Here is a 14,242-nt window from a genome sequence, read left to right on the forward strand (position 1 = left end):
GCCCACCAAATGGCCAGTGGGGACAAACCCCGCAGGGGTCCGCAGGCCAAAAGGGGGGCCCTCCCCTCCAGGTGCATCGCCTGGGAATGAAGCAGAGAGTCAGCCTCTTCTAGGAAGACCGCAGTGGGTGGGTGCTGAGGGGCCTGTGACTTGAGCCTGAGATGGAGGCCCCAGGGTGACGTCGCCTCACGTGCTCAAGGAGTCGGCAGCCTCTCGCTGCCCTTCCTCGGGCTCAGGAGCAGCCTCTGGGCCAGCTCTGTCCTCTCTGGGCACTTCCCGCCTCCACCCTGTAGTGGCCTCTCCCCAGCCATCAGAGCAGACGGGCAGGAAGAGGGGAGGGGTCATCAGGCATGAGCACCAGCCTCCTGGGGTGCTGTGGGTGCCTCTTCCCAAGCTCAGGGTTGGGGACATTGCAGGAATTACTGGGGAATTGGTGCAGCTTCCAGAAAGGCTGGCGTCTCGCTCCTTGACTGGAGGTCTGCTTAGCTAGTGTGGCAGAAGTGCTTGGTTTGTCCCTCAGCTTCCGTTTTCTCCTCATGGGTGCAGTTCTGAGTTTTTATCTGAGTATATCGTCTTCTATAATAATTACATTCCCAACTCCCTTTATAATTTGTTTGGGCATGTGACTGCATTCTATGAAATTACTTTCAAATAGACATGATATCTGCTACAGTCTATAAAATGTGTGTGTGTGTGTGTGTGTGTGTGTGTGTGTGTGTGTGTGTGTGTACACAGAGGGGAAGGGGAAGAATCTTCTTGGTGGGAGGGTGGATGTGGTGGCAGGAATCTTGGCAGCCGTTTTGGCCCAGGGCTTGGAAGCTGTATGAAGTGGATAGCAGAGCCATGGAGAGAACTGGCATCCTTAGTGATTGTGGCGCTACCACAGACAGACTTACACAAGGGGAAGGGGAACTTTCAACTTGCGTCAGCTTCTCTTTTTGAGCTTTTCTTTCACTTTGATGTGAGCCCAGTCCCAGCTGATGGAGGCAGTTTCTTGGAGCAGGGACGAGGAGAACTGGAGAAATGGCAGAAAGGGCAGCTGCGAGTAGCCCCCTCTTGCTGGTCTGCAAGGCTGGGCCCCAGCAGGGACCCCTGCAGTGAGACTCCATGGGGAGGAAGCCTGTCACAGAGTGGTCAGCCCAGAGCCTGATTTCTCCTGCTGGGAGCTGGGCAGAGGTACTGCTGCCCCCGCCTAGGCACCCTGAAGAATTCACCCCCACAAGTTATGCCAGAACCAGCTTCTGTTCATCAACCACCGTGTGACCCAGCTGGTTGTTCGGTGCAAGAGTGGAGAAGAGGAAGAAGCTGGAAGCTGTGGCCGCAGGCAGTTAAGCAGCAAATGACATAGGGTGATTTCAAGGTGATTGCTTCTTCACAGGGGAAGTCTTCCTTGTCTCTGAGCGCATGGGCTCCCCCTGCGCCTTCCTTGTCTGTCCAGCAAGGGGGACGTCCTTCCCGCCTGGCAGCGAGGGCCGGCCATCGGCCCTGGCTCACCTCAGTGCCACGGATCCTCGGCAGCCTGGCTCCTCGGGCCTGTTTATTCACTCCCTCCCTTGCAAGTGTTGTCATCGCTTGCCGAAGCTCTGATTGTTTTTAAAGAGGTTTCAGTGTTTCTATGTCACTGTGTGTGTGTGTGTGTGTGTGTGTGTGTGTGTCCTGATATATCGTGGGCTCCTGGACAACAGAGGCAGAGCCTCATTCATCTTTCTGTCCCCAGACTCTGCTCGGTACCCAGGCTTGGAAGCATGCCCTCCGTGTTTGCTGAAGAGTGATGTTTGCTTTGCTTGGTAGATGCTTTGTGAAAATTATAAGCTACAAGTTATGGAACATAGTGCCTCGTTTACCTCATGGGAAGACCAGAATTATTCCCTCCTTTTAAAAACTGAATCCGTGTGTTTTTTAGCTGCATTCTGAATGAAACAGGCTTGTATGAAAACTAGGCCACTGTTTGCAATCCTACACCTATGGGGAAATACGTTCCGAATGGTGGAAATGGCCTAAATATGTACTGCCATAGGCAAGCGGATTCTAAATCACAGCCAGCCAGTTTCAGAAAAAGGGGAGCGTCGTCCTGGTAGTACATTGCAGAGAGAAACAGGGGCACCGGCTCCGTGTCTGGCTTGTGCTGAGGAAGCACTCATGTGAAGGCACACCCGGGGCGTTGGTGGCACTTTGGTTGTTTCCCGTTATTATTATTCTTCCCCTCGTGATAATTCAAGCTCTGCTGCTTACTGGCTGTGACCTAGGCAAGCTCCTTCATTGCCCCGAGCCTCATTTTTTCCAGATGTAAAATAGATCCAAGAGTAGTTTCTGACTCACGGATGACTGAGCGCTAGAAGAGCACTGGGCAGGCGCCCAGCGCCCAGCCGGCCCCGGAGCCTCACGCAGCTGAGCTGCGGGGGCTGCGCGCGTCTGTCCCTGCGCTCGCCCCTTTGCTCAGGGAGCCTCACGGCATCCGTGTCACCATGCCCTGCTTTCCCCGCACACCTCTCACCTCCTGGGACTTGCTGCGGGCCTTCTTCTTCATATTGTCTCTCCTCTTCTCCTGTCACCGGAGAGTGAGCCCCGCAAGGGCAGAGACCTTTGTATGTTTCGTTTGAGTCTGGACAGGGCCTCAAGAGTTGCTCTGTAATACTTAACTGAATAAACAGTAAGAGGACTTAAAGTGGATCGGATGCTAGTTTTGCAAATAGCATGACTCAGTGTATCTGAAGCAAAAAGTGAAAGTAAAATAAAATGTGAGAAACTTGCCCGTCAGAGAGACACTACAACTTCCAGTGGGTTTTACGTTTTGAGGGTATTTTATCTGGACGTATTAATATGTAGAAAAGAATGAAAACCAGATGAAAGCAGGTTTTAAACATTCCTTTCCCACATTCTCTACTCTCCTTCCTCCTGGCACAAGTAAGGGGAATGAATGGGCTCTCCTTGCACATCTTTGTACCCGACTCCCCGGCGGTTTCCCGAGTCCCTGCTTTGCGTCTCCGCGTCCACGCCGCAGTGACGATGCTGGCCCGGCCCGGCCTGGCCTGTGCTGTGTGAGCAGACGGCCAGGGCGCCGTGCGTCCCTCTCCGTGGAGGGCGGTGTTGGTTCAGACAGCAGCACAGTCTCAGGCTCAGCCCTTGGTTTCCTGTGCTGTCACAGAAGAGGCTCAGCATCGCCTCCGTGAATCGGGGCCCAGGGCTTCTTCACTTGTTCCCTCCTTCTGTCCCCACCCCGACCCTCACTCTCAAACCCTGTGTGGTCTGAACCTGGCACTTTGGCAGCGTGGTTTGGAGACGACCCTGGAAGATGAATTGCTCTTACCAAGTCTCCCTGACAGCTGCCCGGGTCATTAAATTAACAGCAGTGAGGGGAGTGACAAGTAAAACTCAGGCCAGACTCAAGTTTCCTGTTGGGGTCAGAACCCTGGTGCTTCGCAGGGTCTCGGGAGGCCTGTCCTTCACCCTCGGGGCATCTTCATATTGCCGTTGTCTTTCTGTGAATTCTAAACCTTTGTGTAGAAGTTTGAAGATAAGCTGATGTTAAACCATTGTGGCCATGCTGCACTGCATCCTTATGAACTTAATTCACCTGGCTTTGCTGCTTAGTTAGTAGTGTGTACTCTGCTCTCTTTACGGCAGTGAAAGCCTGGCTTCATAGGGGAGACTGTTGGCACTGCCTGCAGATGAACGCCAGGGTCGCTGAGGGTGGCGAGCTTAGCAGCGCCCAGGCTGCAGTGTCTGGCATCGCAGGAGGTGCCCCTGCTCAGGCTGGACCTGCCCAGACCGCACTGGCACTGCCCAGGCAGTTAATCTCCAGGGCACCTGTAATATTTCAGGGAGGCAGAGCAGGTACCAACATCTCATCTTACTCAGAGAACTCCCAGGGAAGGTCATTTTCTCAGACGTTTTTAAGAACACAAAGAACATCATTTGCAGATTACCTATGATTTAAGACCTTGTCTTACTGTAATAAATCTTAGAGGAAAGTGATGTTCTTTTGAATAACAGAAATGCTGAAACTTGAAATTACTGGCACTCACTAGTTTTCTAGGTCATCCACTTTTCAAGGCGTCATAAATATGCCTAAGCTTTCTGCATCCAGACACAAAGCAGTTCTGCTCGGAATACAGCCCTGCGTGCGCCCCGGGCCGCGTGCACTTGCTGAGCCCCCTGCTCCTGCCAGGGCAGGCTCAGGGCGGCGAACTCAGGCCGCCTCTGACTCCGGGGACCTGGCTTGTATCCAGCTCTCGTTCCCTGGTCCATCAGCCTTCCCCACCTCTCTCCCTCCCTTCACTGCATCTGTGTGTTTGGGGCAACATTCCTGGCTCTGTGCTAGCTGTTGAAGATTGAAGAAACCCAAGTCTCACAAAATGTGGCCGTTCTTTCGTGTGTACTTTTGCTGTGGTGTTTCTCGGCGTCTTTTCTAAAAACTTTGCCTGTCTTCAGTCGCCACAGTTTGGATTTCACTGACTGCTTATTTCCAGTATTTTCAGTCTTTTTCACTCTGTTATTGTTTCATTTTGCCTGTTTTCAAAATTTTTTTCCTCTTTTTAGCTGATGTTATTAATTTTTTGGTCTCTTTGGGATATATATGAAGTCAACATTAAAGAGATATTAAGGGGAAATATTTAAGGTCATTTTCAGAATGTGCTATTATTTTCATTTCCTCTTGTGTAAATTCTCTCTTGAATTGTAGATCTTGTTGGTTCTCTGTTTAGCATGAGTAAATAATTGTTTTTGAATTATTTAAACTTTGGTCTCTTTGGGATATATATGAAGTCAACATTAAAGAGATATTAAGGGGAAATATTTAAGGTCATTTTCAGAATGTGCTATTATTTTCATTTCCTCTTGTGTAAATTCTCTCTTGAATTGTAGATCTTGTTGGTTCTCTGTTTAGCATGAGTAAATAATTGTTTTTGAATTATTTAAACTAAGGTGTTTGAACTTCATCTGAACGCTGTGAGGAGCCATTCTACTTCAAGAAGAATGTGGCCTGATTAGATTTTACATTTTGGGAAGATCATTCTGGTAGCGTGGAAGATGGAGTGTAGAAAGGCCAGGACCAGAGGCTGGGAGATGTGTTTGGAACATTGAGTCCGTGCAAAGGTCATGATGAGAGACCCGGGTGTTCGGGGGTAGACTCAGCGTGGACATAGGGGTCACGAGGAGCAGCTGCGTTGTGCAGGGTGGGGTGCCCAGGCTGCCTGGACGCCCTTCTCCTTCAAGGCCAGCCCTCTTTCCTGCTGCACCTCTGGCCACGTTACTCACTGGCTGCTTGGAATAGAACGTGGAGCCTTTGTTTCCCTTGCTTCCACTGACCATCATGTCAGTCAAGAGGATGGTTGCTGGACACGTGTGTGGTGTCCTCAGATATACAGAGGAATAAGCCTGGAAAGGACTGTATGTGGGAGAAAGGGACTGAGGCTTAGGTTGTTGACAAAATGAGGAGGAAAGCCGAGAGTTTTGACCAGTCGTCGTCAGCACCTCCTGCGGCACCTTCTCCTCACTTGTCACCACCTGTCACACACCCAGAGGCATCTCTGCCTCACCCAAGGAAGCTGCTGTCACAGCAAGCTGCGTTTCCTTCTGAGAACTCACACACTCATTCTAGTGCTTTCTTTCCCTGCTCAGCTCTGACTTGGATGCTGTTATTTCCCCGTTTGCTCTGAACTCAGTTTCCTCTTGGTCTCGTGTCTGTTGGCCTGACGTGCAGTCTGTGTGGCCATCTGTCCCCCCACCCGGCCTCCTGTCTCTGCTCAGTCACATCAGCTCACAGACCCCAGGGAGACACATGTGGGCAAGCATCCCACTGGATGGTGTTCAAAAGAGAGTAAGACATATATCCTGTCCAGCGTGACCTCCGTTTTCCTGTAAAATCTAAATTTTGTACCACACAGCAGTTTCAATGTGGAAAAAACCCCATGAAAACACAGAATTTTTTTTCACATTTTGAAAGCGTATGGCTAATACCTGCTTCTGCACTTTTTTGTTATAGAAAATACCACTTTTAAAACGCCATTTAATAGCACTAAACACATACTCAAAGCGTTAATAGCAGCAACGCTGTTGGTAATGATGCTTTCCCCTAGAGCCTGCAGTCGCTGAGCTGCCTCAGCCTTAGGGCTGCCCCAGGTTTTCACATCATTTTGCTCCTGTGGGAGTGACTCCAGTCTAGAACAGACACTGGGGTTTAGAGAAAGGCGTTCTGAGAGGAAGGAGCGATTTCAATGTCCCTCTCCTTTCTGAGGAGATCTGCCGTGTTTGGAGGTATTGGAATACTTGGCTCCTTTTTATTCGTGTCCTCACGGAATATCACCCTGCACTGGGCATGACGGAGAGCAGATGGAGGCGTGTGCCTACCCCTAAGACCGTGGTTTCTTTTATGCACAACCTGCTTCTCAAGAGCGTGGGTTGCTCCAGAGGGAGCATATTAAGCAGATTGTTTTTCAAAACACCGCTCAGCTGAAGACGGACTTCTGTTTTGTTAATTTAGTGCCTAATCAGACTTCAGTGAAGGGTGTGCCCCGTTCAGGTCTTCTCGAGCCTAATGAGCAGGTTTATCATCTTTCTATTCATATCCTCTATTATTTAGCAGCGCCTGAGTCACTGCACCCACTTCCTGTCTCAGAGCTCACAATGGAAAGAAATCTCACCTCTCGAGCCCTCTGCCCGCGTAACGGCTGCTCTGAGTCCTCTGGACTCTCGGACTCTGTGCCTGCAGAAGGCGCTCCTGGAGGGTGGTGACCGGAGGCCTCCCCACGCACAGGCGGGGGCACTGCCTTCTGTTCTGCGTGTCTGCTCTTCACAGTGAGACTGCTCCTTTCTGATTCTGAGTCTGAGCTCCGTGGGGGACACGGGGTCTGAGGGTGTGGCTGCCGTCACCTCTCTCTCTTTCTCTCATCTAAATGCACGGCCTCCTCGGTCCAGTTTTCAGTGTCCTGACGTGTTTTGTTCATTTCCCCCAATGGCTTAGTATATTATTTCTTCTAAAATTGGTACATTATATGCTTAGGTGCTATTTTTGGAAGAAAAAGCACCTCAAGAGAAATGGAGGCAAAAAGGACAGAAAACCATTTGTGCCCACACGCCGCGCTGCTGCTGTGGTCTGTCTTGAGCCGGGACACTCGGACACACCACTTGCCTTGAGGCTAAATCCCCCTGAGCTGTTAGCTTCCTGCCAGGAGCTCTGGCTCCTTTTCGTCTTAATGAAACTCTCTTCCCTCACAAACGGCACCCGCGTCCCTGCAGCTGTGCACTTTGTGGCTTCTCGGGGCCACCTGGCGTTCCCAGCAGTTCTCGTTTTCTGGTTGCTGTCCTGATGGTCTGTGGGCTAAAGAACAGTTAGCTGTTTAGATGCAAAGGGAAATGCCGAATTCCTACTCCAGTGTGTAGTAGTGGCCACTCCAGCTGCCATGACAGTGGTTGGAAGAGAAAGGGATGCTTTATGCTAAGATTGGACACCGTTTTGGTCATCCTGTGCATTACCGAGCCACTGCTCAGACTCGGTCTGTCCCGAGGGCTCCCCGAGTCCCCACTGCCTGCGCGGTGACGGGTGACAAGAGTCAAATCCTGTGGTCACCTCTGGACTGTCTTCAACAGACAGTTTAATCCCTTGCTTAAGTGTTTAAGGCTCTTGGCTGAGTCCCCCTGATGCAGATAATCCCTCCAGTCACTCCCAGGCCTCCTGGCCCCAGGCTTCAGGGCAGTTAGAGCCTCCGTGTGTGTGTGGTCAGAGCCACGCGGAAGACTGAAGTTGTGAACTTTATCAGCTAGGGCTCAGAGCTAGATTGGTCATTCACTTTTTTATTATCTGTCCAAAAACAGTGTCACATTAATGCCTTCATACACCTATGTGGTTTTGGGACTAGTTACCGAGGTCAGGAGTCTGCCGTGATTCAGACCGTAGAATAATCGAAGATGCAGCGATGTGCCGTGTGGTTGTGTGCGTCAGGCCCCGACGTGGGTGGGGGGAGCTTGTTCATGGAGCGGGTGTGGGTTCTGAGAGACTGGGCCGAGGTTCTGATTAGTCAGCGTTTCTGTTCGTCTTTATGGATGAAAAGTGGAATCGGAGAGAAATCGAAACTTGTCCTTTGTCTGTTCCACAAACGGTTTCGTGTCCTGCTGCATGCTGATCAGATGGGTGGGAGGCGGCGGCCCCTACGCGGGCAGTGGACAGACGGCTCTCGTGAGGTTGGAGTTGTCAGGAGCACGGTGCCTGGGGCGGTTATCTTGTCCAGACACCATGAATGTTCTGATTCCCTCTGGGAATCTTTAGTCCACTTGGAGTATTTTTTAAAAAACCTAAAGGGAAAGGCTCCCCACTCCAGTGTTCTCGCCTGGAGAATTCCAGGGATGTGTAGTCCATAGGGTCGCAAAGAGACAGACACGACTGAGCGATTTGCACTTCCAATGGAAACTGCGTTGGGTGTGTAGAGTTGCACAGAGATGGCACCCCACTCCAGTACTCTTACCTGGAAAATCCCGTGGACGGAGGAGCCTGGTGGGCTGCAGTCCATGGGGTCACACAGAGTCAGACATGACTGAGCGACTTCACTTTCACTTTTCACTTTTCACTTTCACTCATTGAAGGAGGAAATGGCAACCCCGTGTTCTTGCCTGGAGAATCCCAGGGACGGGGAGCCTGGTGAGCCTGGTGAGCTGCCGTCTATGGGGTTGCACCGAGTCGAACACAACTGAAGCGACTTAGCAGCAGCAGCAGCAGTCCCCTTTGTTTAGTCTGGGTAGAATTCGACACGCTGACGGACTAATAACCTTATGATTGTTAGATGTTTCAAGTTATCATTGTAAATGTTTTTGAATATAAATATAATTATAGTGAAGTAAGGAAAAGATCATATAAAACTGGGCTTGTGAGTGTCAGGAGGTTCTGGTGCAGGGGCACAGAGAGTCAAGGCCGGGAGTGAGTCCACAGTGCAAAGGCCCGGTTGAAACAACGCCCCTCCTCTATTCTGGCACCATCACTGGCTCCCCAGTGCCCACTGAGCAAGACTGCACCCCCGCCTCCCCCAGTGTGGCCCGCCTCTGTCCTTGGCTTTTCCCGTCTGAGCTGGAGCCTTCTGGTTCCCAGCACAGCCAGGGTGACCCCCCATCAGGGGGCCTCCCACCCTGTCTCCACTCTCTGCGTGGGTGTCTCCTCCCCGAGCCTTCTCTCCTCTGTCCATGCCCTCTCCCCTCCTCTGAGTTTCTGGGCCCCTACCCGCCGTGGTCCCCAGACCCTGCAGCCGTCTCAACCCCACCCCCTCAGTTCCAGTAACCTCAGCCTTGAGGGCCCCTCCACTTTCCTCGCTGTTCTGTACCCGGAGGCAGGCGGGGGGACTCCTTCACCTTTGCATGTCCTGCACTTAGGATGGGTGCCCTGCTGCTCAGGGTGGACGCCCCATAAACAGTGCTGCCCCTCACCCCAGATCGGCCAGGAAGCCCCTCTGCCAGGCTGCAGCCCCCTGGGCCAGCCCCCTGCCGGCCCCCCCGCCCTCTCTGATCTCCTCTCGTCCCAGATGCGGGAGGTGGCTGCCCACTGAGCGCTGCCCGCCAAGCGCCGTGTCCGTGGAGACGGGTGTTTTATTGTTGCTCTCCTTGGTTAATAATCTCACTTGCAGATTCCAGCTCTGAGGAGGCGCGGCAGCGGGCGGCTGCCTGTGTGGTCCCACGTCTCCCGGAGGCAGAGGCGGCGCCCGGGGCCCGGCTGCCTCTTCCCACACGGAGTTCTCCTGCAGCAGCAGCCTCTGAGGGTCTGAGGCAACATCTGTACTCAGGAAACACTGGCTCCTTCCTTGAGATTTCAGAAATCAAGTTTGCTTCCCGCGTAAAGTCCACTCCCTTATTAACTGTATGCTCAGGTCACTTAGAAGTTACCTGCCTGCACTTCAGACTCCATGCCATCCTCTGTGTTCAGGTTCCCACTGGTGCAAAAACAGGAAAAACAAGCACGCACGCACACACACATGGCTCCTGGCCTGGGGGCTCTGGGCCACTATACAGTGGGTGACTAGGGCTCTGAGGTCAGAGGTGATGCCAGGAGGAGATGCTGCCCGGGAGGGGTGTGAGGGTGCCGTGACTGCCGACCTGACTGGGCCTGTGTGGCGTGAGCCCCGTGCCGAGAGCCGGGCTGGTCCAGTAAGCACGCTTCCAGAATCCGCGCTCACGTGTTGCTTGGTCATGCGGGGTGCAGGGCAGGCCTCCAGCTCCTTCATCTGGGTCCCCACAGCGCTCTGGGTGGGAGGCTCAGATTTCCACTCCTCTCTGAATGAGGATAACTCTGGGATACATGTTTATATCTTTGAATGTTGATCAGAGCAATCTGCTCTATATTTGAACTTACGTTTCCTATTTTCCTTTGACTTTAAGCTAAAGCCCTGGGTCCTGGTGGCCTTGCCACTGTCCTGATGGGCCTGGCGGTGAGCGTGTCGGGGGCGGCACCTGCTCCTCCTGCTCCTGCTCTCCAGCTGCAGCCTCAGACGGCCCTCTGCTCTGAGCTCCGCATCTTTGTGCAGCGGGACTGTGCGGCCCTTGTTGTAACTGTTACGCCGAAGCTTTGAAATTGACAGAGTTTCTTGTTAATTGTACCTATTTCAGTAAGATTGGGTTATCAACCTTCTTCCGTCTTCTGGTAGCCTGTGTTTTCTCTTAGTCTTTGTAGTTTTGATATTTCTGTGTTCCACATTTAAATCTCAGTGGTTCACATGCTGTCTTCATTCATCCCCCAAACACTAGCAAAAGCCATGTTTCAGGCCCAGGGCTCCCGCTCAACACAAGGAAACTCTGCCCTCAGGAGCCTCGTTTTAATGGAGAAGCTGGACAGTGAGTGAAGGCTGGGTGGACGGAGGTGCGGGCCTCTGGGTTTTGTGGGCAGAGAGGAGGGCAGGGCAGGCCCCCAGGACGGGGCACACTGTGTGCAGCGCGAGGCTGACTGCGTGCGCACCTGCCTGGGTGTGTGTGCCTGTGAGTACGCCAGGACAGCGATTTTCAGACAATGGTTTTTATTGGTTTAGGAGATTTTAATATTAGGTTAATTTATTATATTTACAGTTAATTGAAGTAAAAAGCACATTGGTCACATTTATTTTTAAATAAAACATGTGAGAGCTGCAGAGTACTGAGTGATTCCTTAACACCCTCTTCTTCAAAGCCCATCAACTCAACATGCATTAGCATCTTTCTGTATTCAGTGTGTCTTATAATTAAAAGATATGTGTGATTTTAGTCGTTAAATCATGACCGACTTTGCAACCCCATGGACTGTAGCCCACCAGGCTCCTCTGTCCATGGGGTCCTCCAGGCAAGAAGACTGGAGGATTTCATTCTCCAGGGGATCTTCCCAACCCAGGATTGAACCCACATCTCCTGCATTGGCAAGAAGGTTCTTTACCACTAAGCCACCTGGGAAGCCTATATGATTATGGATCAGATCAGATCAGTCGCTCAGTCGTGTCCGACTCTTCGCGACCCCATGAATCGCAGCACGCTAGGCCTCCCTGTCCATCACCAACTCCCGGAGTTCACTGAGACTCACGTCCATCGAGTCAGCGATGCCATCCAGCCATCTCATCCTCTGTTGTCCTCTTCTCCTCCTGCCCCCAATCCCTCCCAGCATCAGAGTCTTTTCTAATGAGTCAACTCTTCGCATGAGGTGGCCAAAGTACTGGAGTTTCAGCTTCAGCATCATTATGTATATAATATAAGGTACTAAAAAGTCATGCTTGTAGCTTAATTAAAAATAGAAGATAAAACAGTTCTTTTAACAATCAACTGTGTTCTAATCACACGTTCCTGAACTTAACCTGTGCATAAAAATTAAACGGGGCTCACTGAAAATGTGGATTCCTAGCCACCCCCCACCCAGAGATTGGTTCCAGCTGAATTTTTCGGGGACACCCAGGCACCCCGATGATTCTGTGGAGCAGAGGCTTGCGTTTTGAGAAGCCCAGCTCCAGGGCCTCCAGCCTGGAGTTAGCAGGCGATGTATGTGGTTCAGGCATTCCCTGTGTTACCACAGGGAATTGATACCACTTTCTTAAGGTATTTTTTCATCCACCTGATGTTAGAAACAGATGACATCCACACTCTTACTCTGCTGCTGGAAAATAATATTTTCCCACAAACAGAGCCCTTCCGAGTAGCAGTTGCGGCCGTTACCTCTGAGGGTCTTTGCTGCTGGCCTGCACTAACGTGGCCTCATCGGCACCTGCTGTCTCCAGATCTCGTTCGACCTGGCGGAGTACACGGCCGACGTGGATGGCGTGGGCACCTTGCGGCTCCTGGACGCGGTGAAGACCTGCGGCCTTATCAGCTCGGTGCGGTTCTACCAAGCCTCGACAAGCGAGCTCTACGGGAAGGTGCAGGAGATACCTCAGAAGGAGACCACGCCTTTCTACCCGCGCTCCCCTTACGGTGAGAACGTGTGGCCCCGTCCTGCTCGGGGGCTGGCGACACGTGGTGGGCGGTGGCTACGCAGACGGACCAAGGTGCGTGACTTGCCGGCCAGACGCCTGTGCGCAGGCAGGGGGTCCTGCTGCTCTTGCCCCTGGGGTGAAATTGCTGACTCACCGCACCCTCCAGACAGAGCGCTGCGAGAGGGAAGTTGCTTCCTCCAAGATTCCTTGTACTGGACTGTTGTGGGTCGAGCTGAAGTGATATGTCTGGTATTTATTCCATTTCCCAGTTTAAATTCTCCCTGAGCTCAAACCCTTAAGTGAAAGTGTTAGTCACTCAGTCGTGCCTGACTCTTTGTGACCCCATGGACTGTAGCCTGCCAGGCTCCTCTGTCCATGGGATTCTCCAGGCAAGAATACTGGCGTGGGTTACCATTCCCTTCTCCAGGGGGGTCTTCCCAACCCAGGGATCGAATCGATCTCCTGCATTGCAGGCAAATTCTTTGCCATCTGAGCCAGCAGGGAAACCCTAAAACAGATAGACAAATCTATTGCATCTAATATATTTATAAAAAGAATATTCACAGAAGACTTTAGTGATAAAATTTAAAGCAGCTAGAATATCAAGATTCAGGTTTTTCACTTACTACTCCCTTAAAGAAACAGGGGACGAGGCCTAGGAAAGGTCGGTTTGCTGTGCCCCGCACACTACAGCTGAGTTAGGCTGTGAAGGCATGGGCTGTGGCCGTTACAGAGGGAAGAGACTTAAGTATTTCCTTGTTTCATGACTAACTGGCAAAGGAACCTTTATTTTGTCCTTGGCTTTTGATTCATTTTTTCCCTATCTTGATACATCGTGAGCTGTAAATTCTGCAAGTTGTTACTTGTTTGAGTGAAAATCTGTTTACAGTAAGACGCTGTCTTTGATTTGCTTTTAAACATTTATCCCAACAGGGGCAGCGAAGCTCTACGCGTACTGGATCGTGGTGAACTTCCGGGAGGCATACAACCTGTTCGCAGTGAACGGCATCCTCTTCAACCACGAGAGCCCCCGGAGAGGTCAGTACAGGTGCCGATGGGAGGAGAGCGCCTGGCTCCAGGCAGGGACACGTGTGTGTGTGTGCGTGCGCGTGTGTGTGTGCATGGGTTCTACACATGTGCTGTGCAGACTGGGGCCGCTTCACATCTGTTTTTAATGATGCGAGTGTCAGAAGCAGTCGATGAAGACATGGGAATCCAGCCTTGGTTGCCTACTAGCTTTGATAGCGGTTTTATTCAGCATGGAGCTGAGCGTGTCCCAGGTTTACCATTCCCATCGGAAGCGCTCGCCGCGCGTGCTTGAGCCTGGGAGTCAGGAGGTGTCCTTGGAGTACGAGGGGCCGGGCGGGAGCCGGGGCCTCTTCCCCATGTCGCTGTTGCTCCGGAGCCTCCACTGTGGAGTCTCCCCTTCCTCACTTTGAATCAGCTGTGTACTCAATATTCCGTCTTTACGTTCCATTCAACAAATACCCAGACGTTTCTGTGCTTCTAGAGTGTGTCTTAAGGTACATTTGAAATCACTGCTTATACTTAGAATCTTCATGTATTTTCTTTTTCAGAGAATCACATTTGTTTGCGTTGGCTTGTTGCCTTTGAGACTGTGAGCAACGTGCCAACTCTCCTCTTCCAAATATTAGGCTTTAAATAAGAAAGTGTGTACTCCTTTCATTATTTCTGGTTTACTAAAGCATGAGAAATCTTTAACAAAACATGTACACCTACAAAGTGAAAGTCATCTGTTTAGCTCTGAGAAGTTTTATTAAATCTCACTGTCATTCAGGCTTTCAGCTTGAAAACGAATGAGAAGCCAGCGCTGTAGGTGTTCC

General features: G+C 51.4%; 1 protein-coding gene across 11 annotated transcripts in view; it reads left to right on the forward strand.

Annotated features, from left to right (window-relative positions):
* The window catches only part of GMDS (GDP-mannose 4,6-dehydratase), a 434,715-nt gene that overhangs the window by 178,753 nt on the left and 241,720 nt on the right, over positions 1 to 14,242 (forward strand). For all 11 annotated transcript variants that reach the window (XM_086370928.1, XM_086370929.1, XM_086370935.1 and 8 more), the window contains 2 exons: positions 12,204 to 12,396; positions 13,332 to 13,436. In XM_086370928.1, coding sequence (XP_086227054.1) covers positions 12,204 to 12,396; positions 13,332 to 13,436 — 298 coding nt within the window. The remainder of the gene's footprint in view (positions 1 to 12,203; positions 12,397 to 13,331; positions 13,437 to 14,242) is intronic.

Source organism: Bos grunniens, chromosome 23, assembly GCF_055505025.1.
Source record: "Bos grunniens cultivar Pamir isolate PY7600 chromosome 23, Bosgru_T2T1.0, whole genome shotgun sequence".
NCBI classification, from domain to species: domain Eukaryota; kingdom Metazoa; phylum Chordata; class Mammalia; order Artiodactyla; family Bovidae; genus Bos; species Bos grunniens.